Source organism: Polypterus senegalus, chromosome 4 (assembly GCF_016835505.1).
Source record: "Polypterus senegalus isolate Bchr_013 chromosome 4, ASM1683550v1, whole genome shotgun sequence".
NCBI classification, from domain to species: Eukaryota; Metazoa; Chordata; class Cladistia; order Polypteriformes; family Polypteridae; genus Polypterus; species Polypterus senegalus.
Genome location: NC_053157.1, coordinates 67,608,702 through 67,633,887, shown reverse-complemented (window position 1 = coordinate 67,633,887; position 25,186 = coordinate 67,608,702). Strand labels below are relative to the sequence as shown.

General features: G+C 41.7%; 1 protein-coding gene across 4 annotated transcripts in view; it reads right to left on the bottom strand.

Moving 5' to 3' along the window:
* The window catches only part of arhgap24 (Rho GTPase activating protein 24), a 545,551-nt gene that overhangs the window by 75,159 nt on the left and 445,206 nt on the right, over positions 1–25,186 (bottom strand). For all 4 annotated transcript variants that reach the window (XM_039750801.1, XM_039750802.1, XM_039750803.1 and 1 more), the window contains one exon: positions 13,396–13,518. In XM_039750801.1, the coding sequence (XP_039606735.1) occupies positions 13,396–13,518 (123 nt within the window). The remainder of the gene's footprint in view (positions 1–13,395; positions 13,519–25,186) is intronic.

The window sequence follows — 25,186 nt, the reverse complement described above, 5'->3', positions numbered from 1 at the left end:
GTTTTTATTCACATCCCTAGTTAATTATACTCAAACCTTATTATGAGTTTCTAAACACAGAGAGCCTTAGGTATGGGAATTACTTACAAGCTATGTGATGAATAGTAGTACTCTTGGGACTTTCATAACTGAACTGGATAATATCTTGCAAGTATTAGGTGAATAGAGATTGAAGAGCTGTTTTTGGCTAAATTGTTGATTTTTTCTTATATGAACATATCAAACTTTTTGAATTACAGTAATCCCTCCTCGATCGCGGGGGTTGCATTCCAGAATCCCCGAAAGGTGAAAATCCGAGAAGTAGAAACCATATGTTTGTATGGTTATCCTCTTTAATAAAACCCCTGTGTGCGTCCAGGTGTACGTGTGTGTGTGTGTCTTCTGGGTAAGTGCACATGCGCGGGGCCACACGGCACGTCTTCAGTCTCTTCCTGTGCATTCCCTGTGTGTACAGAGAGAGAGAGAGACACACACAGGTGCGTGCGCGCAAGAGACAGACACACACACAAAGACAGGCACACAGGCGCGCGCGAGACAGAGACACACACACACACAGACAGGTGCGCACGCGACAGACACACATACACACAGGTGCGCACGCAACAGGCACACACACACACACAGGCGCGCACCACAGACACACATGCACACAGACACAGAGGCACGCACTTAAGAGAGACAGACACACATACACGCAGGCCCGCGACAGAGACACACATGCACACACAACAACAACATTTATTTATATAGCACATTTTCATACAAAAAGTACCTCAAAGTGCACACAGGCGCGCACGTGCATTGTTGCAATGTTACTTTTCTTGGTTGTTTATTAAATTACGGATTTTTCAAATGTTCATTTTTTTCCCTGTGCTTAAAACTCATTAAAAAAAGTGTTTTTAGCTAGCGGGTCGTAAAACTATAGCGCAAACTCTTGCAGTGTTAGTTTTCTCAGTTGTTCAAGGTTTTCTTAGTATTATTCAATGTTTTTCATTTAGTTTACTATTACGCTGTGCATTCAATGGTATAATTAGCTATATTTGTGCTTAAAAACTTAAAAAAATATATATTTACATACAGTTCGTACGGTCTGGAACGGATTAATTGTATTTACATACAATCCTATGGGGGAAAATTACTTCGGTTCACGACCAAATCGGGTTACAACCAGAGTTTTGGAACGAATTATGGTTGTGATGATCTCAGGTTCCACTGTATTACTGTCAGACAAAATTACAGGCAATTTACAGAAATACAAACCAGTATTACTGAGTGAGAAAATTAAAGGCACACAATACAGTGACACATATTACAGCCACATACAAGGTCCCTTGCCATTTAATACGGACTGTTCCTACTAATGTTTATGCACTACTGTTTAGCGCCTGTTATTGTAACGGGCTTAATGTCTAGTTTTTATATATTTTAAGCCCTTATAAACTCTCCCACACTGTTTATAAATATTCCTCGCATAGTTATACAGCATAAACCCTTTGTATTCTCTTAGATATTAGGTAAGATTCATTGAAATTATGTACAGTATGTAAACACACTGTTTATATACAGTAAAACCTAAATATTATTTCAAAAATATCGAGCGTCTCCGATATCACATATGTTACAGCCATTACGAGACAGTCCACCAGCAATAAATACGTACAATGCAAGAAAAATTGTATACAGTAAATGTGTGTACAGTGACACTAAACATACGTACATGTACTAAGTACTGTAAGTACAAAATTAATTATGGTTACTCACCAACAATGACACGACGACTTGTCTGATAACGATGAGTTTAATTTTACTGCACAACAAAGGACAGCGTTACAGCTCTTCTAAAGGAGCCTCTCCAGGCGACTGTGTAGCACTGCCGTTGTTCTTCTTTCGGCAGTCTTCAATCCAAATCCCTAAAGCAGATTCCATCCAGACTACTGCTTTATTACATCCACTTACAACTCATTTTGCACCCTGTTTAAAAGGACACTGCGGCCGTAGATCTTATATTCCTTTCCTACTTTTAAAATAAAAAGAATCATAGCCTCATTGATGCCTTAATGGGGTCCTACAGCAGTGTAGCTTTTCCCTTCCTTCAACATATCCAAAACCTTTACCTTTTCATGAATCGCTAACATCTTCCGTTGGTGCTTGGGCACGGCCCCTGAAGCAGTAGCAGGAGCAGATCGTTTTGGAGCCATAATGAAGGGCTTGACTATGCACAAAGATAAACACAAAAGAGTACAAAAGTTAACTCTTTACACAGCGAAACACGTTGATGCTGAATGAGCGAGACAAGACTTCCTGGTTAACGCTGCGGAATTGAATTCAGCGCTCCGTCGCTGAGCCAATCAGCCCACAGGAACTTAACTGTGTGCTCTGATTGGTTAGCTTCTCAGCCATCCGCCAATAGCGTCCCTTGTATGAAATCAACTGGGCAAACCAACTGAGGAAGCATGTACAGGAAGTAAAAAGACCCATTGTCCACAGAACCTGCGAAGCAGCGAAAAATCTGCGTTATATATTTAGATATGCTTACATATAAAATCCGTGATAGGGTGAAGCCGCGAAAGTCGAAGCGCGATATAGCGAGGGATTACTGTACTTTGAATTAACCTCAAGATGCTCAGTTTTATCATGTTTATTTGATAGCAATCTGCTCACATCCACACAATGATGTAATTCAAGCAGTCCTCAATCCTCAAATCCTTAACCATGTTTTGATTGTTTATTACATTTTTAGTTTATCAAGTCCACAAAGAAAATAGAAAATACTTTTATATGGATCAAAATACATTAAAATACTTTTTGCACTGTTCTTGGTATACAACAATATATTGCTACATCAAAGAAATCAGTCACAATTCCCACTTTCTATCATCCAATGGTAGGCACATAATTAAATATGTATCTAGTATTCAGCCAAAAATATTAAACTAGACAAAAATATCTGTGCATATCTGTGTTACTATCAAACAAATCCAGCAATTGCAAGCTGCAAGTAGATTATTTCCCACTAGCCGACCCGTGGCATAGCATACGCCGCATAATTATTCATTGATGAGTGAACACTTCCTGAAAGACACAGTTGTCCAAATGGGCTGGGTTTGAGGATATGACTGTGAGTGAATGAAAAGATGGAACTCTGGAGAGAATAACATACAATTGTCTGTGACTGAAATCTGGTTTTTGCAGACACAGGCATATCTTTTTGAAAGTTTGGCCCTGTGCCTTATTAATTGTCATTGCAAAGGCTAATCTAACAGGAAATTGTCTGCGTGTAAAAGTAAAAGGCAAATTTGAATCTGATGGGGTCAGGGAAATCCGGGGAATAAAGACAGTTTGTGAGGTAGTAGCTGCGATAGTTTTACACTCCAGTACATTGCAATGAATGCTGGTAACAGTCAGTCTAGTGCCATTACAGAGACATCTTGCTGGCATGAGGTTTCTGAGAAGCATGACGACTGAACCAATTTTAATTTTCAGTTTATGCGGAGGCTTGCCAGTGGGAATAAGACTGTTAAGAAATTCTTCAGGGAATGAAAGTTGATCTGTGGGATCGTCTGTGACGATGGAGTCAACGCTGGTGAAAGTTACTTTGTCGGTAGGGATAAGTTTCAGTACTTGTTCATTAAGGTGTAGAGAGTCTTCGTTGGTGACGCTTAATATAGCTCGCGTACCGAGTTGTTCCGGAGTGACAGTTGAGAAGTCGATGTTGCCATATAGTTGTTGAACGGGATCAGAATTAAAAGGAAAACAATGTGAAGGTAATGTTACAGCTGTTCCATTTTTCCCATCTCCAACATCGAGGAGCCATTTTGCGAAATGTTGTTCGTGAGGAAGAGCTCTCATATTTGTTGTCAGTGTAAGTACATGCATGTGACGCCACAAAGGTTGTTTGTTAATGCAACTGGCGACAGTAAGTGCTCGGGAGCCACTCATAATGACGGGGAGTATTTGTCGGAAATCTCCACAAAATAGTATTGTTTTCCCTCCAAATGGCTGCGTGTCACTCGTGAGGTCACGTAATAACCTGTCAAATGCCTGGAATGCGTATGCATGTGTCATTGGCGCCTCGTCCCATATTATCAATTTGGATTGCAGAAGATGTTGAGCGTGTGGCAAGGTAGGTTTGATGTTGCATGTGGAAGTAGTAGTCAGCTTCAATGGTATTTTAAAAATGGAATGTGCAGTACGTCCACCCGGTAACAATGTGGCAGCTAGTCCTGCAGATGCTACGGTTGTAGGAATGTCTCCCCTAGCTCTGATGGTATGAATCAGGGTTTTGTAGACAAAGGTTTTCCCTGTTCCTGCAGGACCATCTAAGAAGAAGCATGTTTGTCGCGAATGGGAATCGCTATATGCAGCGTGTAAACATGTGTTTGGTGAGGTGTTGGGGGCGGGCACATGAGCAGGCAGTGCGCATGCCTCAAGAGCAAGGGTGGGCGCAGAAGGAGGGTTAGAATTGGAGGACGGGGCTCCATCGTGCGTACCCCATGGTCGTGCTTCCCATGGCTGGGCGACCTGGTCAATTATATATATAGATTGTGTCCTGTTTCTTCTGGAAACAAGGTAACACCAAAATAATGTAAGACACAATCCCAAACCTGTAATGATAATAATACAATGCCTACAGTATGTAGAACATGTGGAGATGCTATTTGCTGGTTCCTAATAACTCTGGGCTGAAATCAAGTTCACCCTTCATAAACAGTTTACTTCAACCACTGTAAAAGTAATCAAGAGTATGTAGCAGGGGAGGCTGTCCAAATGAATCCTGCAAAAACTGAACATTGTCAGGATTTATAAAACTAAAATGAGAAATAGGTTTAGACATAAGACTAGCAAATAGAATAAAGTGTATTTAATGTTTAAATATCTTATAAAGCAGCTTGTTGGAGCTTTTAATAAGCTAGTGAAACAATCATTTGTAATGTTTTACCTACGGGCTACATTCTGAACAATATAACAAAATCACAGTTGCAAAACATATTTAAAAATATATTTAACAGTTTGCAATAAATTAATTTTGTAAACTAGGCTTACTGTTAATACAGTACTATGTTATCCTGTACTATGGGAAGGTAAACAGGAGAAACACGAGAATATCCAAGACCATAAATACTGTTCATAAATATAAAAAAAATTACACAATATAAAATAAGCCTGTCATAGATATAATGTTATTAGAATAAAATAACTTTGGCAGATTTTGCTTGCTCTGTGTACCTACACATTTCTTTTTAGCCATGTCAATTTATAACTGTGGTTAAATACTTAAAAATGACTTTTCAAATCAATACATGTCAATGGCTGTGTAAGTTTAGGCAGAGAATATAAATCTAAACAACCATTTCCCAGTCCAGTTCACTTCAATGATGTGTTGAGCCGCAACCTTTGCTAAACATATATTTTGTTCATTTGTGACTACTCTATTGTTATCCTATAAAATCCTATAAAATGCTTATTATCAGTTTTCAAACGTGTGTTGTAAATTTTAACAGAAAATCAATTCAAATGTATGCCATTCTTGATATCTCAACACTAGTAGATTTTATAAAAAAATATATTAATGATTTATTTTGTTACTGTTATATTTTCCACTCTGTTGGCCACAATAATTTTTACAAATATTTCTATACATTGTTTACCTTTTATAAACAAGCAAGAACAAACAGTGCTCAAGTAATGTTTCCACAATTAATCACTTGCACGATATAACAGTCATCAATGAGGCACACACAATCTCTGATTATTAACATCCCTCATTAAACATTGTTGTCTCATCCTTGACACTCCGCGATGGCTCACTTGACTTTTACACATAAATTTGCATATACTGTATGTATAATTCTGTTTTACTCAGATATCAGTATAATTACAGTATGTGGAAGACTGCCGGCTTCGAGGCGGTCCGCACCCCAGGCCGACAGGAGGAGCTCTCCAGACAGCGGGATCGTGCTCCGAGGTCCAGCAGGGCCTTATGGACTCTGTGGTGTTTATACACAGCCCTGCTGGATACCTTGGCCACCAGGAGTCGCTGTGGGGGACTTATGGGCTCCGTTGTGCCTTATGACCGGAGTACGCCACGGTCATGTGACAGGAAGGTATGGCGTGCTCCCGGGTTGAAGTAATGGACTGATTGCCCTGACCCGGAAGGAGTAGGGAACTGTGGACTCCTGGGACAGGAACACCTCGGGTCAGGGGCTATAAAGGACGCTGCCTCAGTCCAGACACTGAGCTGTGCTGGGTGGGAGAGGAGCAAAGTGTCTGGGCGAGGAGGAGAGGTTATAGCGAGTTTAATAGTAGTGGTTTGTTTAGAGTGTGTTTGTTTGTAGTGTGGAAGGTGCTTGGTGCACTGTGAGAAAAATAAAAGGTCTTGGACTGTTACCTGGTGTCAGGAGTCGTACCTGAGGGTTCGAGGGTGCACTACTGCCCCAACTGCCACACTGGCGTAGTCGGCAGGATTCTCTGGCCGTCTGTTGGCAGAGGACCTGCATAACAAACAAATTTTGTGTGGGCAGACAACCCTCAGGGGATTCCCCATCTTTACACGGAGGTGCACAACACCACCCGCTGCCAAGGAAGCGGCAACACTGCGTGATATTCCGCTCTACAGGGCCATGGGAAAGAAAACAGGAAAAAAGAAGGTCAGTCCCAGCCGCCTGCAGGGCATGACGGACGCCGCGATGTCCTGGACCCTCCTGACCGGGAGCGAGGAGGACAAAGCGCTGATCCGGGCCAAACAAGCCCGGCGCGGGACCCGCACACGGACAAATCCCGGCGCAGCGTACTCCTAGGCGGTCGGGGTGCCGCATTCCATTGCGGAGGCGGCTGCAGGTAAACCGCCCGGCGTCCGTCTTTTTATCCTGTTTTACAGGCGTCCGCCGGGAGGATTGCAGCGGCGTCTTGGGCGACTACCTCGTGCCGGCAAAATGGCGCGGCTCCCAAAAGACAAGCCGTGGCGTAAGGCGGCTAGAGACAGCCGCGGTCGGCGACAACAGACTGGTCACCAGCGGTGGATGTCGGGGCGGTGGAGGAAACCGGAGTCCGCCGGCGCGCCGGTCGTCCCCTAACGGGTCCGAGCCTCCTCGAAGGGAGGAAGGCGGCGCGCCGCCGAAAGAAAAAGCCGCCGACAAAGAGGGACGGGTTGTGGCTGGCGAGTCTGCCGCGGTAAACGAGAAGGCAGATCGCAGCCGGCTTCTAGTAGCCAGCCGTCCCTCTGAAGACTCCAACTCCCAGGAGCCTGTGCGCGACCCAGCGGAACACGTGCCTGGAGGGCGTGCTCATTGGTTCCCGGCCGGAAGGTAAGCTCAACGCGGAAGCGAAAATGCAGCCGGCCGTGATAACTAACTGTTTGGACTTACGGGGTCTCGAGAAATACCTCGAGCCCCTGCACCGTTTCTTACAGGACTTACAACAGCTGAAGGAACGTGTGGAGGACTTGGGAGCGGCGGCTGCAGCCCGTTAAAGCGTCTACAGGACTACGTGCAGCGGCTGGGCGGAACCTCCGGAGATGATCGATGCGGGAGTACAGGTGAGTCCCTCCGTGTCGTAGAGTGTAAGGGGACACAGTGCGATCGGGCACCGCTGAGTATGAGTAGCGCGTGTCAAAGCACTGTGTGCCCGACAAGGACTGGGGCATGATGACCGAATGGTCGGCGACGGAGCAAGCGGCCGGGGCATGCGCGTGGCGTGGCTTTCCGGAGCAGTACGGCTCCCGAGGACCCGACCGGTCTTAAGTGCGGGTTAACGCCGGTGATAGGAGTGCCGGGGGAAGCGCCGCTCGTGCCGGTGCAGCTGGTTGGTGCTGTACATCGGGGCGAGTCGGTACTAATGACGCCGGAACCTAATAAGCGTAGGACCACGGGTGTGCAGACAGCAAAGAGGCTCTCTCCTTTCCATAGAGAGCCTCAGGCTGAGCGCAAGCCCAAATCAGCGGGAGATCCCCAAAGGAAAGGTGGGTCTCCGACATAATGAAGAGAAGGCTTGAGGGCAGCCAAGCGGCCGTAATGCCCTCCCTGGCAGGTGAAGGGGCGGAGTTGACGCTGACGGAGTTCCCGAGGTGTTTTTGGTCCCGCAGAGGGAAGCAACCAGGAGGGCTTCGTCGGTGCTATAATTGCGGCAACCGGCCACGAGGCGCTATTGTCCCGGGGGACAGGAAGTACACCGTCCCTCCAAGGTTCGCTCGAGGACAGGGACAAGCGCATTCAGGGCCGGATGACGCGTCCTCCTGGAGGAGGGCGTCCCTTCGAGGCGGACGCTCCGCCCAGAAGTCGTCACTAAGGGGGAACTGTGGAAGACTGCCGGCTTCGAGGCGGTCCGCACCCCAGGCCGACAGGAGGAGCTCTCCAGACAGCGGGATCGTGCTCCGAGGTCCAGCAGGGCCTTATGGACTCTGTGGTGTTTATACACAGCCCTGCTGGATACCTTGGCCACCAGGAGTCGCTGTGGGGGACTTATGGGCTCCGTTGTGCCTTATGACCCGGGAGTACGTCACGGTCATGTGACAGGAAGGTATGGCGTGCTCCCGGGTTGAAGTAATGGACTGATTGCCCTGACCCGGAAGGAGTAGGGAACTGTGGACTCCTGGGACAGGAACACCTCGGGTCAGGGGCTATAAAGGGCGCTGCCTCAGTCCAGACACTGAGCTGTGCTGGGTGGGAGAGGAGCAAAGTGTCTGGGCGAGGAGGAGAGGTTATAGCGAGTTTAATAGTAGTGGTTTGTTTAGAGTGTGTTTGTTTGTAGTGTGGAAGGTGCTTGGTGCACTGTGAGAAAAATAAAAGGTCTTGGACTGTTACCTGGTGTCAGGAGTCGTACCTGAGGGTTCGAGGGTGCACTACTGCCCCAACTGCCACCAGTAGTAATATTAGAAAAGTGGTATTATTGATGATAAAATTTTATGCTATTATAGAAACATATATATTTTCTGACTCTTATTGTCTTTTTTCATTTAGGAGAGATTTTAAATGCTGACACAGTTTGCCACTATGGTTCAGCAACTATGTATGGCTGTAAGCTTTAATAATCTGGGTAATAAGCTAACAATTCAAAATTATGAAAATGCTGATCGCAGAAATGATGTGCAAAAATAGACCTTCCAAATACTGTACCTGTCTAGACTAACCTAATGCAAAAATTAGTGGGAAGTAAAATAAATAACTGCTGTTTTACAATTGAATGTCAGCTTTTGCATTTGAATAAGGCTTTTTTTAAACGAATTCAAATTATATTTGAATAGTGACATTTGATCTCAGAGCCTAAGTTGACATCCTGATTATTGTCAGTGGATTCACATCATTCTACATATGACATTGATATTGACTACATTATTTAGGATGCTGCCGTGTAGCTCACATTATCCTAGTTTGGGTATACATTCAAAAACTGCAGAATTATCTTGCAATCCTTTTTGTTGATAGGTTTTTCAGTAACAACTCCTTGTCATTGTGTCTGAATATTCTTTTGGATTATCATTTTGGCCCATCCTGATCACAATATTATTAGCCTTTTTGACAGCCAGTTTCAGTCTTTGGACTGACACTGATGTCCATGCACCCCTGAATAAAACAACTATTACTGCCTGACCTCTTATATCAACAACCAGATTCCAAACTTTCCAGCCTTAAAACATCACGCTGCCCTCTGTTAAGTATGAGATCTTCCTCCGCTCCAAGGGAGACTATAGCCTCACTTCCACAGACGGTTCGGAATCCCTGGTAATTGCTACCACAACTGGCCTCTAACAATCTGAGAAAAATACTGCATGCTTTCCCCAGGTCACATTTTGATCTCTAGCTCTATGGTGACCCCACCGTTGTTCTTTCATGGCATCCAGTGTATTTAAAAGCCCTAGCATGCTGTGGTAGTGTTTGCCCTTTTATATTATCATGAGTACATGGGTTGTCACTACCATCATTTACTGTCTTTTCTCTCCTATGGTCTTGTTGATCCAGACATGTGACTTTATTGCCTTCTAAACACTTGTTCAGCAACCCATACATCACATACTACAGTACTTTAAAATAATGGCAAACTTAAAACCTTTAATAAAATATGTAGCAAAACTTGCCTTATAATTGAAAAAATATTTTAGAGCCTATCAGAATAGATTGAGTAGATCAAAGGTTACATTCTTGTCATTTGACAAGTGAGCCCAAAGGCATTTAACAGATGACAAACCATTTTCTGAGTTATCTATATGATTTTAGCTTCACTTACAAACAATGTTGCTTTTTCAACACTTAAAAAATTAAATATATCTGTAAAATGTATATGTTTTCTTTTTAATCTATTGTGACAAATAAGGGTCACTGTCGCTCCCTTGAACCCTTGTCCAAGATGCCAGACACCAGATAAAAGTCCAAAAGTAGACTTTATTAATATAGTACAGTGCACAAAGCACTCTACTCTCCACAATACTCATTAAATTCACTAATCACAAATACAATAAACAATCCTCCACTCCCAGACACATTGTTACCCTTCCACCCAGCTCAGCTCCCCGTCTGGGAGTTGCCACAGTTCTTCTATAGTCCGTGACCCGGAAGTGCTTCTGAACCCTCAGTCCTTGTGACTTCTTAGCACTTCTGGGGCAGATCAAAACTCTTCTTTTTCAGGAGTGGAAAGTAGCAATGCAGAGAATTCACTCGAGCTCCATATGCACAAAGCATACAATTATACAACTCAAAATTATATATCGAGCACATCTGTCTCGACTAAAACTCTCCAAAATGTTTCCAGGGCATGATCCAACCTGCGAACGTTGCAACCAAGCTCCAGCCTCACTGGGTCACATGTTCTGGGCCTGCACCAAATTAGCATTATTCTGGACAAAAATTTTTAATTACCTCTCAGACAGCCTTGGACTCACAATCCCTCCTAACCCATTAACAGCTGTGTTTGGGGTTCTTCCAGAGGGGCTTAAAGTGGAGAAGGACAAACAAATTGTGATTGCATTTACTACACTGTTGGCACGCAGACTTATTCTGATAAACTGGAAGAACCCAAACTCTCCTCTTTTAAGTCAGTGGGAAACTGATGTGTTATACTATTTAAAATTGGAAAAATCAAATACTCAGTTAGAGGATCTGTACAGACTTTTTCAAAACATGGCAGGATCTAATCAGTAATATTTTAAAATAAGTTTATAAAGCACAGAGAATTTATTAATTTAGGTATTTTTACAAGCCTTAAATTTTACACCGTTTGGCTTGCTCTCTCTCTCAGGGGTGGGGATCGATCTGTTCTTAACATAATTCTTTTTTGTAAAAACTTGATTGCTATGTATTGATTGTAATAAAATTAATAAATAAAAATTAAAAATAAAAAAACTCTTCTTTTTCTTCACCCCGGAAGCACGTCATTCCCCTTGTCCATGTGACTCGGACGTACTTCTGGGGCGTAAGGCAAATAATATTCTTTGCTCCTCCCTGCAGCTCCATCTAGCGGCCCCTGTGGTATCCAGCAGGGCTGTGGATGAAAACTCCATTGTCCAGGATTCCCTGCTGGTCTTCGGGGCACCTCCATGCTGCAGGGAGGGCTCCATCTGGCGGCCTGGGGGTATTGGCCAGGATGACAAGCCGGCCATAGACCACACTATATATGAACACAATTCATATTATCTCAAAATTATCTCACTTGATCATGTGAGATTGGTCATATATTTTGCCACCTAAACTAGCCAAAACCAAGTATGGAATATACTACATAATGATATATATACTACATTTAAGACCAGGAATGAGCTAGAGCAGCCAAACTAATGTAAAGATAAAAACTTTAACACTATACAAGATTATAGACTGTTATGCCTGCCTCGCACTCTCCACCTTGCATTTTTTAACTTACACTGCTTTTTTTATTGCTCTTTAATTAATTTTGTTTTTTATCAGTATGCTGCTGCTGGAGTATGATAATTTCCTCTTGGGGATTAATAAAGCATCTATCTATCTATCTGTTCATCATTCTGTTCATTTTCTAAACATACTAATAACACTCCATACCCATAAATAACATATACAACATATGGCCAAATGTTTGTGGACACCTGATCATCACACCTACTGTATATGTCTTGCTCAGCATTCCATTCCAAAACCATAAGCATCACTTTGGAGCTGGCCCTCCTTTGCGGTCAATAGGATTGAATACGCGGGGTACAACAAAGAGTGAAACAGGTTATAGGTTACAGTAAAATAGATGGTTTTGACATTCCTTTCTATCCTAAGAAAAACCTAAGATTAAATATTGGTACTGTTCATGTTAGTGTGCACATCACACATGAGCTGAGAATACAATAAAACATCCTGGCTTCTGTTAAACCCAGATCAGACTGCCAGATGGTGAAGTATGATTAATCACTAGAGAGAATATGCCCACAGTTCCAATTGTGATGTGTTTTACACCACTCCAGCCAATACCGGTAATATTGCTTGGTGTGCAGCTACTTCGGAACCTGTTTCTTGAGGCTCCCAACACGCAGTTATTTTGATGATATTGCTTCCACGGTCAGTTTGGAACTCTGTTGTGAAAAGAACCCAGACGATTTTTATGTACTATGTGTTTCAGTGCTCGATGGCCCCACTCTGCAACTTTGTGTGAGTTGTTGTTGCTCCTAGGCGCCTCTACTTCACAATAATAGTATTTACAGCGGAGGGGCAGATCTAGAAATTTCACATATTGAACAGTGGTAAAAGGTGCCGTCCTAAACGATGCCATGTTTAAGGCCACTGAGTTCTTCAGTACAACCCATTCTAATGCCAATATTTGTCAAAGCAAATTGCATAGCTGTGTGTATAATGTGAATTTCCCCTTGGGGATTAATAAAGTATCTATCTATCTATCGAAATAACTGAACTTGCCCACATACGCTTGACCATATAGAGTACATATAATGAAATAGGGCACCTTTATTACAAAAGTAAACTTCAGGGAGGCAAACACAAAATGGTGAACTCAAAGTACTAATAAAATGAAAGTAAAAAAGAACTCTGCTGACTCAGTGGGTTTTCATTCCCTGTCTGTTCATTGAGATTGTTTTCTTACATGCCCACCACAGTTCCACACAAAAGCATTTCCCTTCTCAATACCCCACTCCTCTCTATATTCTCCCCAGGTCTGATTTCCTCTAAGCTTGCTGTTGCTCATTCACCTATCAAATTAACTACATGCATTGTGCCTAAATTCCAATCCTTACTTCTTACTGTAATAAACAGTACAGTATATGGAAGCAGCTAACATCAAGTACTAAAAACACAAACTACCTATATTAAAATACTAGGCTCTTTAAAGACTGAATAAAATGTACCTTGAGTTAAAAAATACAATTTGCAGCCTAGTGATTACTTAAAATGTCTGACAAGAACAAAACATGCTAAATGTTAATTTTCCTTTCACCTCCACCAAAAGGTGCCCATATCACTCTACGTATAGTCTTCACCCAGTCCTCCATATCATTTTGTGTGCTGGCCATAAGAAGGTAGGTTTCATGATTGGCAGTCATCCGTTCTCGATCAGCACCTATAAAGTAGAAGGAAACAAGAGATTAATGAGGATACGAAAATAGGTTAAAAATAAAATGTTTGAAACATTTTTTTGAAAAACAACTGTTTAAATTCCATTTAGCAATTTTTAATTTTTTAAAGTAATTTCAATTATGTTTATGCCATCAAAGGATGCAAATGGTTAGCAACAACAATCAAATTGGCTATGGCATTCAAGCAATAATTGTGCCAAGAAAAAGCATCCCCATGCCATTTCACCACCACCACCACCAGCCTGGACTGTTGACACAAGGCAGGTTGGGTGCATGGATTGATGCTGTTGGCACCAAATTCTGACCCAATCATCTGTGTGTTTCAATAGAAATCAAGATTCATCAGACCAGACTGTGTTTATCCAGTGTTCATCCATTTTTGGTGAGCCTGTTCCCATTGTAACCTTAGCATTCTGTTCTTGGCTGACAGGTGTGGATCCCAATATGGTCTTCTGCTTTTGTAGCCCATCTGCCTCAATGTTAAATGTATTATGCATTCTGAGTTGCTTTTCTGCTCACCACAATTGTTATCTGATGTATCTCAGTTACAGAAGCCTTTCTGTCAGCTCTGGCCTTTCTTATTAATAAGGCGTTTCCATCCAAACAACTGCTATTCACACTGCGTTTTTTTTTGTGTTTGCACCATTCTGAGTAAACTCTAGAGGCTGTTGTGCATTAAAATTCCAAAAGATCAGCAATAACAGAAATAGTCAAGTATGTTCTATAGGATACTAACAATGACTGTCGAATTCCTTGAAATCACATTTTCTCCCCATGCTGGTGTCTGATGTGACCTAAGTCTGCATGATTTTATTCACTGCGCTGGTTCTACATTATTGGCTAATTAGATAACTTCAAGGATATTCAGGTGTACAGGGTTTCCTAATAATTTGCTCAGTAAATGTATGTATAATTTACAGTGGCATGTTGTAATGCTCAAGCCCTTTCTATGACATTGTTTGCCTGGATTTTCATGGTTTCAAAAAACATACAGTCAAACTCTGGAATATAACAAAACTGGTCTTTATTCGGAAGTACAAGAGGTGAGTTGATATTACAAATAATAAACTTTGTTATATAGGGTAAAGTATAATAATTTAAAAGCAATTTATAATGATTGTTCATATACAAACATTTTCATGCACTCTGGCTAAGTTGTCTATAAATTTTCCATTTGAGAATATGATCATTTCTGAATTATTATATGCAATATGATATTAAATCTGCAATTGTCAAAGGAAGACTGTGGTGATTCTCCCCAAAGCTCAGATGTATGGAAATCTATGACTATAACATAGAGTTGGTTTGATAATTAATTGCGTCTAGAGGTTGAGTAGGAAACTTTATTTGGTTTAAGAGAAAAAAATAAAATATCATAGAATAAAACAAAAACAAAATGGTAAGAAAGGAATTGAATCCCTTATAAAAACAACTTAGACAACTTGTTTTGATCATCTTTCCAGCATATCTATGAGGACCTTTTACAATGCAATCACATGCAATGAAAATTTGACTAGACATCAATTATGATATCAGCAAAAACATTTCCTAAATTAGGCAAACAGGATTATGATATTGTCTAATGTCTGTTATTCTTTATTTAATACCCAAAGAAAAGTGATAATGCAGCAGTTATCCACATGCACTAGACTATATGTCTCAACAGCACAGAAACAATATACATACTGGATTGCATCATTTATTTTACTTGAAAATATGGAGCAGCAAATATTAAATAGTAAAAAAACTGTACAAAAACTGTATATCATTAGAAATAATATATGCATTTAATATTTAATGTATGCTTTGTTTAAAAATATGTATTTATAAACAAAACATGAAAATACAGTTATGTAGTGTTATATAATTTATAGCAAACTTTGGTTGAATTATATTTCACCCAGTGGATTGTATAATAATGTCTGCTTCTGTGCCAGCATGTGGAAGGCACACTGCAGCTCATTAGTTTACTAAGGTTATTAGTATTTTCATTGGACATTCATTTTCTGTACTTCAGCAATTTCTGTAAAGAGTTTTCTATTAAATCCTTTAAACAGCCTGATACTGAACAAAATGTAAGCATGTCTCCTTATTTCAAGCAAGTAGTGCTAAGATGACAGGAAACATTCTGCAATTGGACCATAATTTGAATATACTCCTAATTGTGTTTACAATGAATAAGCATTTAAAATGCACCATTTATATTAGTGACTCTCTTGATATTTGTGGAATTTTTTTTCCTTTTTATTTGCTACCCTTAAACATTACGAAGAATAAAAATTAAACAAAGAAATCATATGTTAACAAAAGAACTTAAAACCTTTGTAAAGCACATGAAAACTCTTTAGCAACTGCAAACTGAAAAAGCATCAAAAGGGGAGACATTCCATGTCTAGACATTATTTTGACTGTATGAGTCAAAAATCAAAGTTTTCCTTTTGGTGTTTCACAGCTGTTACATTCATACCCTTTACTTTTAAAGCCTTGATTGCATTAATAACCTTTATTTTTAATGAAAGAATCTCTTAAGGAGCAACAGAATTGAGTTTTGTATCTATTGTTATTTAAAACAATCTAGCTATTTTGTTGTCTGTTAATGTGCACAAATATGAAAATATATTAATATGCTTAGTGGTTTGTTTTCTAAATTTGATGTTAAATGCATCTTAAAGAGCAGCGAAAGATTTTCAAATAAATGGAAAAATGACAATGGATCTTACTAAAGAGGAGCTAAGGCACTGACAAAAAAAAATACATAATAAATTTTATGATTTATATTTCTTGACACAATACTTAAATGGAGCATAAAATCACATTTTAATTTAACCTCAATGCTTTTTAAAGTTTTCAAATATATATAAAAATACATGGCCTGGGAAACAATTTGCAATAAGGCTAAAATAAATGATGAACCATTTTAAAAACAAATAGAACTGTTGATGAAATGGAACATAATAAACATCTTTATGACAGGCACTATGCTGTAGTGGTTTAGAATGATGGACTTCCCACCATTGGCACTGTGCGACTATGAGGTCACTTCACCTGCCTATGTTTCAACTGGAAAAGCAAAAGCAATGTAACCATAAAGGCATCAGCCAATATTATTCATTTCTGATTCTCTAGCTAGGTTAAGATATAATGGGCTAAGTGTATAATTTCTCAGAATCTGTCTGTAGCACACAACAATAATTTTAACCAGGTCCTTTAAGAATATAGATGTTTTGGCACCCTAATATTTTGTATTTTATATTCTATAATACACTGGAGCAAAAATAATAATAGTGTTCTCACCTTTATTATTTTTATTTACAGTTCACAAGAGAGAATGTTAATTTATACTGTACTTATGGTATAGAAAAGAAAATGTTTCAACAAAAACATTGGAAGCCTTCACGATCGTTAAATGTTTTTATATGAAACAGCTTATTCTTATTTTCTGTGTGCACAATTTCACCATTATTAAGTCACAAGTAACTTTAAATTATCCATCCACATAAATAGACATCTATAGTAACATAATATCTGTGACTCCTCTCAGACTTTCTCTTTGAAAATGTATAATAAAAAAAATTACCAAAGGATTAAAAAATTAAATAATTATAAAACATGACTCCATATTAATTTCTAAAGACCTAGGAATTCCTCTTTCTGAAGTATCCAGGTTTATTACTAAATGTGCACACCACAGGACAGCACTGAACCTCCATTAATGTGGTTGTCAGAGGAAAACTGAGAAATTGCATTAAACAATGACTGCTGTAAAAATACTATATAACTTAACACCTGAAGATTAACATGTTAGAAACACATATGTTCTTAATAAATTCATTTCAGCATGTTAGCTTATAACATATAATGTAAGCGAAAAAAATGTTTTTATGCTGTTAAGGCGCAGCATGATGGTGCAGTGTTAGTGCTGCCACCTTGCAGTAAGTAGGCCAGGGCTCATGTTCTGGCTCTTCCCTGCATGGAGCTTGCATGTTCTCTCCGTGTCTGCAAAGATTTACTTTGGGTGTTCTGGTTTCCTTCCACAGTCCAAAACACTTGCGGATTAGGTGGATTGGTGATAGTGTCTGTTCACCCTGTGATTGAAGGGTGCCCTATTCAGGGGATTATTCCAGCCTTGTGCCCTGTGCTTGCTAGGATGGGCTGCAACCCCATGCAACCCTGGTCAGGATTAACTGTGCTTAGAAAATGTTATGTTGTTGAGTAAATCTCAGGCCCCAACAGGGTTAAGTTTCTATGCTTATGACCTGTGGAAACCAAGGGGACTGCACTCTGTAGGTCTGGGAATAAAACTGCCGTGGAAATAATCTTTTCACCAGCCCTTCCATAATAAGGGCATCCTGACCGGGTAAGGACCCCGGCCATCCGCCACACTGCCTACTGCAGAAGTATACTTCTAAACTTATTATATAACTTTTATAATAAAATGTACAGAGGCCCAAAATATCATATTCCATATATCTACAAAGTTTACACTATGTAGTAGAACAAGACCATTCAATGGTAGATTGACTTAATTAAAAGAGAAGGGATGTTCGGTAATAAAATGTGTTATATGTATACGGCCTCTTTATGTGTGTATAATATATATATATATATATATATATATATATATATAAATATATATATTGTGATAGAGAGCTGGGGACCTTGCTCCACTAGGAGGTCTGGAGAAGCAGGGGCCCGGGAGAGGGTTAATTCCTTCCCCAGGACGGAAGAGGGCAGCCCTCCTGGATTGCATGGGAGCCACCGCCAGGGGGCGCCTGGATGGTTCCAGAGCCATGGACTGCAGCACTTCCAACACACCAGGAAGTGTTGCAGGAAAGTCAGGGAGCACCTGGAACACATCCAAGTGCATTATGATATGAGCCGCCTCACTCCATTCAGGGAGCCGGAGTCAGGAGGCAGAGGACGGAACTTGCAAAGAGAGGTGTGGAGGCGGCAAAAGAAGAATAAAAGGAGAAAGAAAAGTAAAAGTAAAATAGCTAAAGGGCTTAAGTATTGTTAATACCACATCAGACCAGGGGGTGGCAGAGTGTGCTGATTGTCGTTCTCAGTTCCTTGCAGACCGTTCCCAGGAAATCCCACAAGGTTCCAGTGCAATAGATGACATCACCTCTGGTTCTGGGCCTTTTGATGACATCACTTCTAATTCTGCAGCCGATGACATCACTTCCGGTTCTGGCCCTTTTGATGACATCACTTCTTCTCTGGGCCTTTAAAGCCATCTTATCTCCACCTCATCACTTCTATTTTGGACTCAGTCATGTGAACATCTCTGTTAAACTTTTTGTAGCCGGGATATAATATATGGGTGGCTGCCCCAAACTTTTATGTCTCAAGTCTCATCCTTGTCACAGTGGCATAGCCGGCAGGATGGTGGTTCCCTGAAGAAAACGGGCAGGACCAAATAATTAATCAGGTGGGAAAATACTGGGGCCAAGTTTGCTGGTGGTGGAGTTCGTTCGTGGGTCAGGAGTAACTTGGTGCAGGCTCCGCTTCCTAAATACGAAACTGAGCTAGTATTGTCTCAAAGGAAGAATATGGATGAGATTTACAGACGTGCGCTGGTTCCTATGGAGGAAACGAAGGGGGCTCATTATGTTTGTTTGGAGGAGAGAACTGAGCCACCCTTTGGGGTTATGATCCCAGATAAATATGGGCTTTCACCAGTCCAGCAGGTAAAGATCCTAAAAAACTGAAAGTTAGATCCTGAGCGATCTACCCGGGAGCAGGAAGAAGCTCTCTGGGAGCAAACAGCCCATTGGCTAAGGCCATTTGAGCTGATGTCATTTCAAATAGTGTAGCAGCACTAGAAACATCCACACCATGGAGGAGCGTATAAAGCTCCTAGAAACATCTGAGCCAGCCTCACAATCTGAGGGAGCAGAACGCTCCTCTAGTGGATTTTGTGGGGATTACATCACACAAACTAGGTCTCTTTCATATAAGCCAGAGCCTGTTCCAATGTTCCTGGGCCTCAGAGCGTGCAAACTGCCAGGGGATGAGGAGGGATGCAGGTGGAAGGTGAGAGGCGGTTTATGTGCACTTGTTAACCTCCTATCCCTAACACATATGGGGGTGGTAATAGTTAATGGATATAAAGTCGAAGCACTCCTCGATACCGGCAGTAACTTTTCCATTGTTGCTTCCTGATATGTATTACTGCGACAGTGGATAAAAATAAAGACCAGTATTACCTGTGTACATTTGGAAACCCGTAAGTATAAAACTACCCTATGTTTCATTAGCTATGGAGTATCACTGAAAAAAGACCCTCCCTAGTCCACCTTTCGCTGTGAATCAGGGGCGGGACTGGTCGGACAATAAAAGCGGTGTACCAATTACAACTCCCAAACAAAATTTAGGCCTAGCTATAGATGGGGATGACTCGACTCCAGCTGTCTCCACACCGTGTAACCAGCCAGCAGAGAGAGATATGGAAGTCCAAGAGGTAGATGGGGAGATTTCTGGGCCGTCACAGATGGACTCGTCATCACCCCATGCCCGACGAGACGGGAAGAATTCCCACCCCTTGAGGTCAGATCGGACCCTCTCTCTGAGATGCATTTTCAGTTCAGAGAATTGCCGGCTTCTTTCAAAAAGGAGCAGTGGAATGACAACTCCCTGAAACATGTGAAAAATGCAGCAGTACTTGTCAATGGCCAATGCACTCATCAGCCTATGCCACAGGGTCCTCACTTTGTGATAGAGAACAACCTATTATATTAAATAGCTGAGCATGAGGGGTAGGTGAGAAAGTTGTTGTTAATCCCATGAATTTACCGGCGGCAAGTCTGTGAATTAGCACATGCCCGCCTCCTAGGAGGCCATTTGGGCATCGAGAAAACATTACAGCGGATTAAGCTCAGATTTTTTTTGCCAGGAATTAATGAGGAGGTTTGCCGTTTTTGCGTCTCTTGTCCAGACTGTCAATTACAGCAAATTCCTAGGAGGGACTGAGCTCCTCTTGTTCCCCTTCCCCGATTATTCCCTTTGAGCAAATTGGAGTCAACATTGTAGGATTCCTAGAACCCTCAGCCCGAGGACATAAATATATCAGTCCTCATTGATTATGCTACATGATATCCCAAGGCTGTTCCCCTGCCATATCAAAAGCAACTGCACAGGAACTTGTAGGGGTCTTTGCATGTGTTGGCATCCCTAAAGAAGACCTTACGGATCAAGGGACACCATTCACCTCGGAGACGTTCAGGGAAATTGGAAAGTTACTTAAAATAAAGCACTCAAAGACCGCGGTGTATCATCCTCAGACCGACGGTTTAGTGGAGAAATTTGATCAAACTCTCAAGCAAATGCTTCGTAAGGTAGTCGGCAGGGACGGGAGGAATTGGGATCAGCTCCTCGTACACGTTGCCTATCGGGAATTATATGGACAACAACCTTGGTGATTATTCGATATTTTAAAAGAAGGATGGGAAGGAGAGGCTCTTCCCTCTACCAATAAAGAGTATATCGTGCAGTTATGCGATCGATATGGAAAAATTCGACCTGTTCTAAAAAGTCACTTGGAAGAAGCGCAGGCAGCAAAGGCACGCTATAATGATTGTGGTACAACCCTGCGAGAATTACATCCGAGAGATCGTGTCATGGTTTTGGTTCCAACCTCTCACTCGAAATTACTTGCCCATTGACAAGGACCTTATGAAATTAAGGAGAGGAAAGGGCTTGTTGATTATTAGGTAAAACAACCCATTCGTCGACTGAGCGGGTGGGTTTATCATGTAAATTTGCTGAAGCCATGGAAGGAGAGGGATTCTGATCCCTAACCCCGCTCATTCTTTGCTCAGACAGCCTTAATTTTGGAGCAGATTTAAATTCCAGACAGAGATGGGAGCTTGAATCAGCTATTCTGTCCGTCCCAGAGGTGCTGAGTGAGAAACCCGGGACGACCTCTCTGATTGCACATGACATGAACCAGGTTTCCATCCAAGGAGTTTTTGCGAAAAAATATTTAGCGCTTCAAATTTTAGCTGCTGGAAATACTAATTATCGATAAAATGCTGTACATGTCAACATAATATTTTTCCGTTTAACTTTAGCGCATAAATTCCATATCGATACTTCAGATGTCGCAAAAATTACATTGGAAACACTTTTTGTTGGGAAAAAAAGGGCTTTAACGCAAATAAATGTGTCACATGATACATTTTCATCACGTGCAATCAAAACGAGAATAGCGGAGCGGTTCGCATGGTCTGATGAAGAGACTCGTTATTTCTCGTGATGAGCCAATGCAGTAGCGGATAGGCTGGGTCTCCTGCTACTAAAAGGGGTACCTGAACTCCTTCCACATCAACTGTAGCCTGGGGTGTCTCTCAGGATGTCTAAATAATACAAAAACCGCAAAGGTAATTTACTGTGCCAGTCAAAATATTTAATAAACCGTGTGTTTCATTATCTAAACATTTTTTTCTTATTATGAAATGGCAGATGTTTTAGCATATATGAGAAATTCTCTCATTAATATTAACTAGTTTTTTTTTTTTTTGATTAAACATCGTTATTTTGTATTAATTCAAATTTCAGTTTTAATTAAAAACCTTAAGGGAAGCAGGTTACAGTACTAATTCAGTTGTCATCGCACTGAGAAGGGATGTTGAAAGGAGGCTCACCTATACAGATCCGATGCTGCATACACAGCTGCATCATGGGGACTTCCAGGAGTGCCAACGCAAATGTCTCGTTTCATGCACCTGTCATCAACAAGGGCCTGGAGAACAATAGATGGCCACCCTTTGCGATTAATGTAATCGCGGTAGCCTTCCGTCGGGGGAAGAATAGGCACATGCGTGCCATCCGGCGCACCGTAAATCTGTGGCACAAGATGCACCAAGGAATTGCGGTATGCAATTTCATTGGCCTCCGCTACAGTCGGAAGTCTGGTATAACGCCGCATTAATTTTTCTTTAATAGCGGTGCACACAGCATATACACATCGATGGACGGTAGTTTTACTAACCCTGAAAGTTTCTCCGACTACTCTATACTCGGCGCAGGTTGCCAGCTTGTAAAGGGCGATGGCAATCCGCTTTTGGGTTGGAACCGGTGGTCGGTGACAACCTGTGATGACTGATGAATCCACACAACATCTCAAACATCGGCCGTGTCATTCTAAAATTTTGCAGCCAGAGATTTTCTGTGAAGTGTCCCCCCACCACCTCCTTCCAGAAGGTCTTATTCCATCGTCTCTCCCATACCCGTGGGTTTCGTCCCACTGGGGTACTTTCTTCGAGCTCTAGGGCTTTCAGACAAGCAACTGCTTCATTCTGCTGTCGTCTTCGGATATTATGTACAATTCCAATTATTAGTGAAACTGAAATAACAGTAAGCTGGCAAATAAAAAAAAAAACTGAATAATCTCTCAATTTCTTTGTTTCTTTGTTTAGTGGAGGGGGTGTAACGTGGAAAACAAAAGGTAAATAATTTGCGACATACACACAATTATGTATGGAAACGGCTCAAGGGCAGATTTTTTTTCGTGATACAACAAAACTTATGCGACAGTTCGTTTTGGATTGGATGACGTCATTACGCACACCATTTTATCGATAAAAAGCCAGTTGGATGGAAACAGGCTGGAGACAGCAAATTTCACACATTTTTTTTACGTATATTCTGCTTGTCGATAACAAAACGTCGCAAAAAACTTGATGGAAACTTGGCTATGGTGACAGCACTGGGGGTTATTGTTAGAGAGCGACCCTTTCGACTTCCCGAGGCAAAGAAAGTAGAAGTGAAGCTTGAAATCAAGCATATGCTGGAACTAGGAGAAATAGAGGAAAGTTATAGTCACTGGTCCAGTCTGATCGTCTTGGTTAGTAAGCCTAATGGGAGTTGGAGGTTTTGCAATGACTTCCGTCAGCTTAAGCAAGTCTCCCAATTTGACACTTATCCAATGCCTTGAGTGAACGACCTCGTTGAAAGGCTTGGTCAAGCAAAGTTTTTGACTACACTTGACATGACTAAGGGGTACTGGCAAATTCCTTTAACAGCCTCCGTTAAGGTTAAGACTGCATTTATCACCCCTAGCAGACATTGGCAGTATCGTGTCCTTCCATTCGGGTTAGACGGGCCTCCTGCGACTTTCCAACGTCTGGTGGACAAAGTGCTCCAACCCCATAATGCGTATAATGCTGCATATCTGGATGACGTTTTCATCTGTTCCAGCACATGGAAGGATCACGTACAGTAGGTAAAAGCGGTATTGCTGATGCTAGCCAAAAGCGGGCTTCGAATCAATCCTAAGAAGTGTTTCTTTGGATTGAAAGAGGCAAAATATTTAGGCTACCTAGTGGGTCGGGGTACCGTCAAACTACAATGTCCAAAGGTAGATGCCATTCTGAAATGGCCCTTTTCGAGAACCAAGCGGCAGGTCCAAGCATTTCTCGGATTAACCGGGTGCTACCGCTGGTTCGAACCTCAGATTTCAGAGAGAGCAGCTCAAAGAAGACAAAGAAGAGGGCTCGCAACAATGTGGTATGGACAGATAAGACGGACGCTGCATTCTGTGACTTCAACCAGGCCCTTACTTCAACTCCTGTTTTGAAAGCACCTCATTTTTCTCTCCCTTTCATCCTCCAAATGGATACTTCGGACACAGGCCTGGGTGCCGTGCTGAGCCAGAGCGTCGATGGTGTTGAACAACCCGCTATGTTCCTGAGCTGGAAACAGCTGGATCGGGAGACCAGGTATGCAGCACTGGAAAGAGAGGCACTGGCGATTAAGTGGGCTATTACGCAGTTGAGGTACTACCTCCTGGGTCGTGAGTTAATTTTTGCAGCCAGGATATAATATACGAGTGGCTGCCCCAAACATGGTCCAAAGTTATGTTCTCTGATGAAAGTAAATTTTGCATTTCCTTTGGAAATCAAGGTCACAGAGTCTGGAAGAAGAGAGGAGAGGCACAGAATCCACGTTGCTTGAGGTCCAGTGTAAAGTTTCCACAATCAGTGATGTTTTGGGGTGCCATGTCATCTGCTGGTGTTGGTCCATTGTGTTTTCTGAGGTCCAAGGTCAACGCAGCCGTCTACCAGGAAGTTTTAGAGCACTTCATGCTTCCTGCTGCTGACGAACTTTATGGAGATGCAGATTTCATTTTCCAACAGGACCTGGCACCTGCATAAAGTGCCAAAACTACCAGTACCTGGTTTAAGGACCATGGTATCCCTGTTCTTGATTGGCCAGCAAACTCGCCTGACCTTAACCCGCTAGAAAATCTATGGGGTATTGTGAAGAGGAAGATGCAATACGCCAGACCCAACAATTCAGAAGAGCTGAAGGTCATTATCAGAGCAACATGGGTTCTCAAACACCTGAGCAGTGCCACAGACTGATCGACTCCATGCCACGCTGCATTGCTGCAGTAATCCAGGCCAAAGGAGTCCCAACTAAATATTGAGTGCTGTACATGCTCATACTTTTCATGTGCATACCTTTCAGTTGGCCAACATTTCTAAAAATCCTTTTTTTGCATTGGTCTTAATTGATATTCTAATTTTCCGAGATACTGAATTCATTAGTTGTCAGTTATAATCATCAAAATTAAAACAAATAAACATTTGAAATACATCAGTATGTGTGTAATGAATGAATCTAATATACAAGTTTCACTTTGAGAAT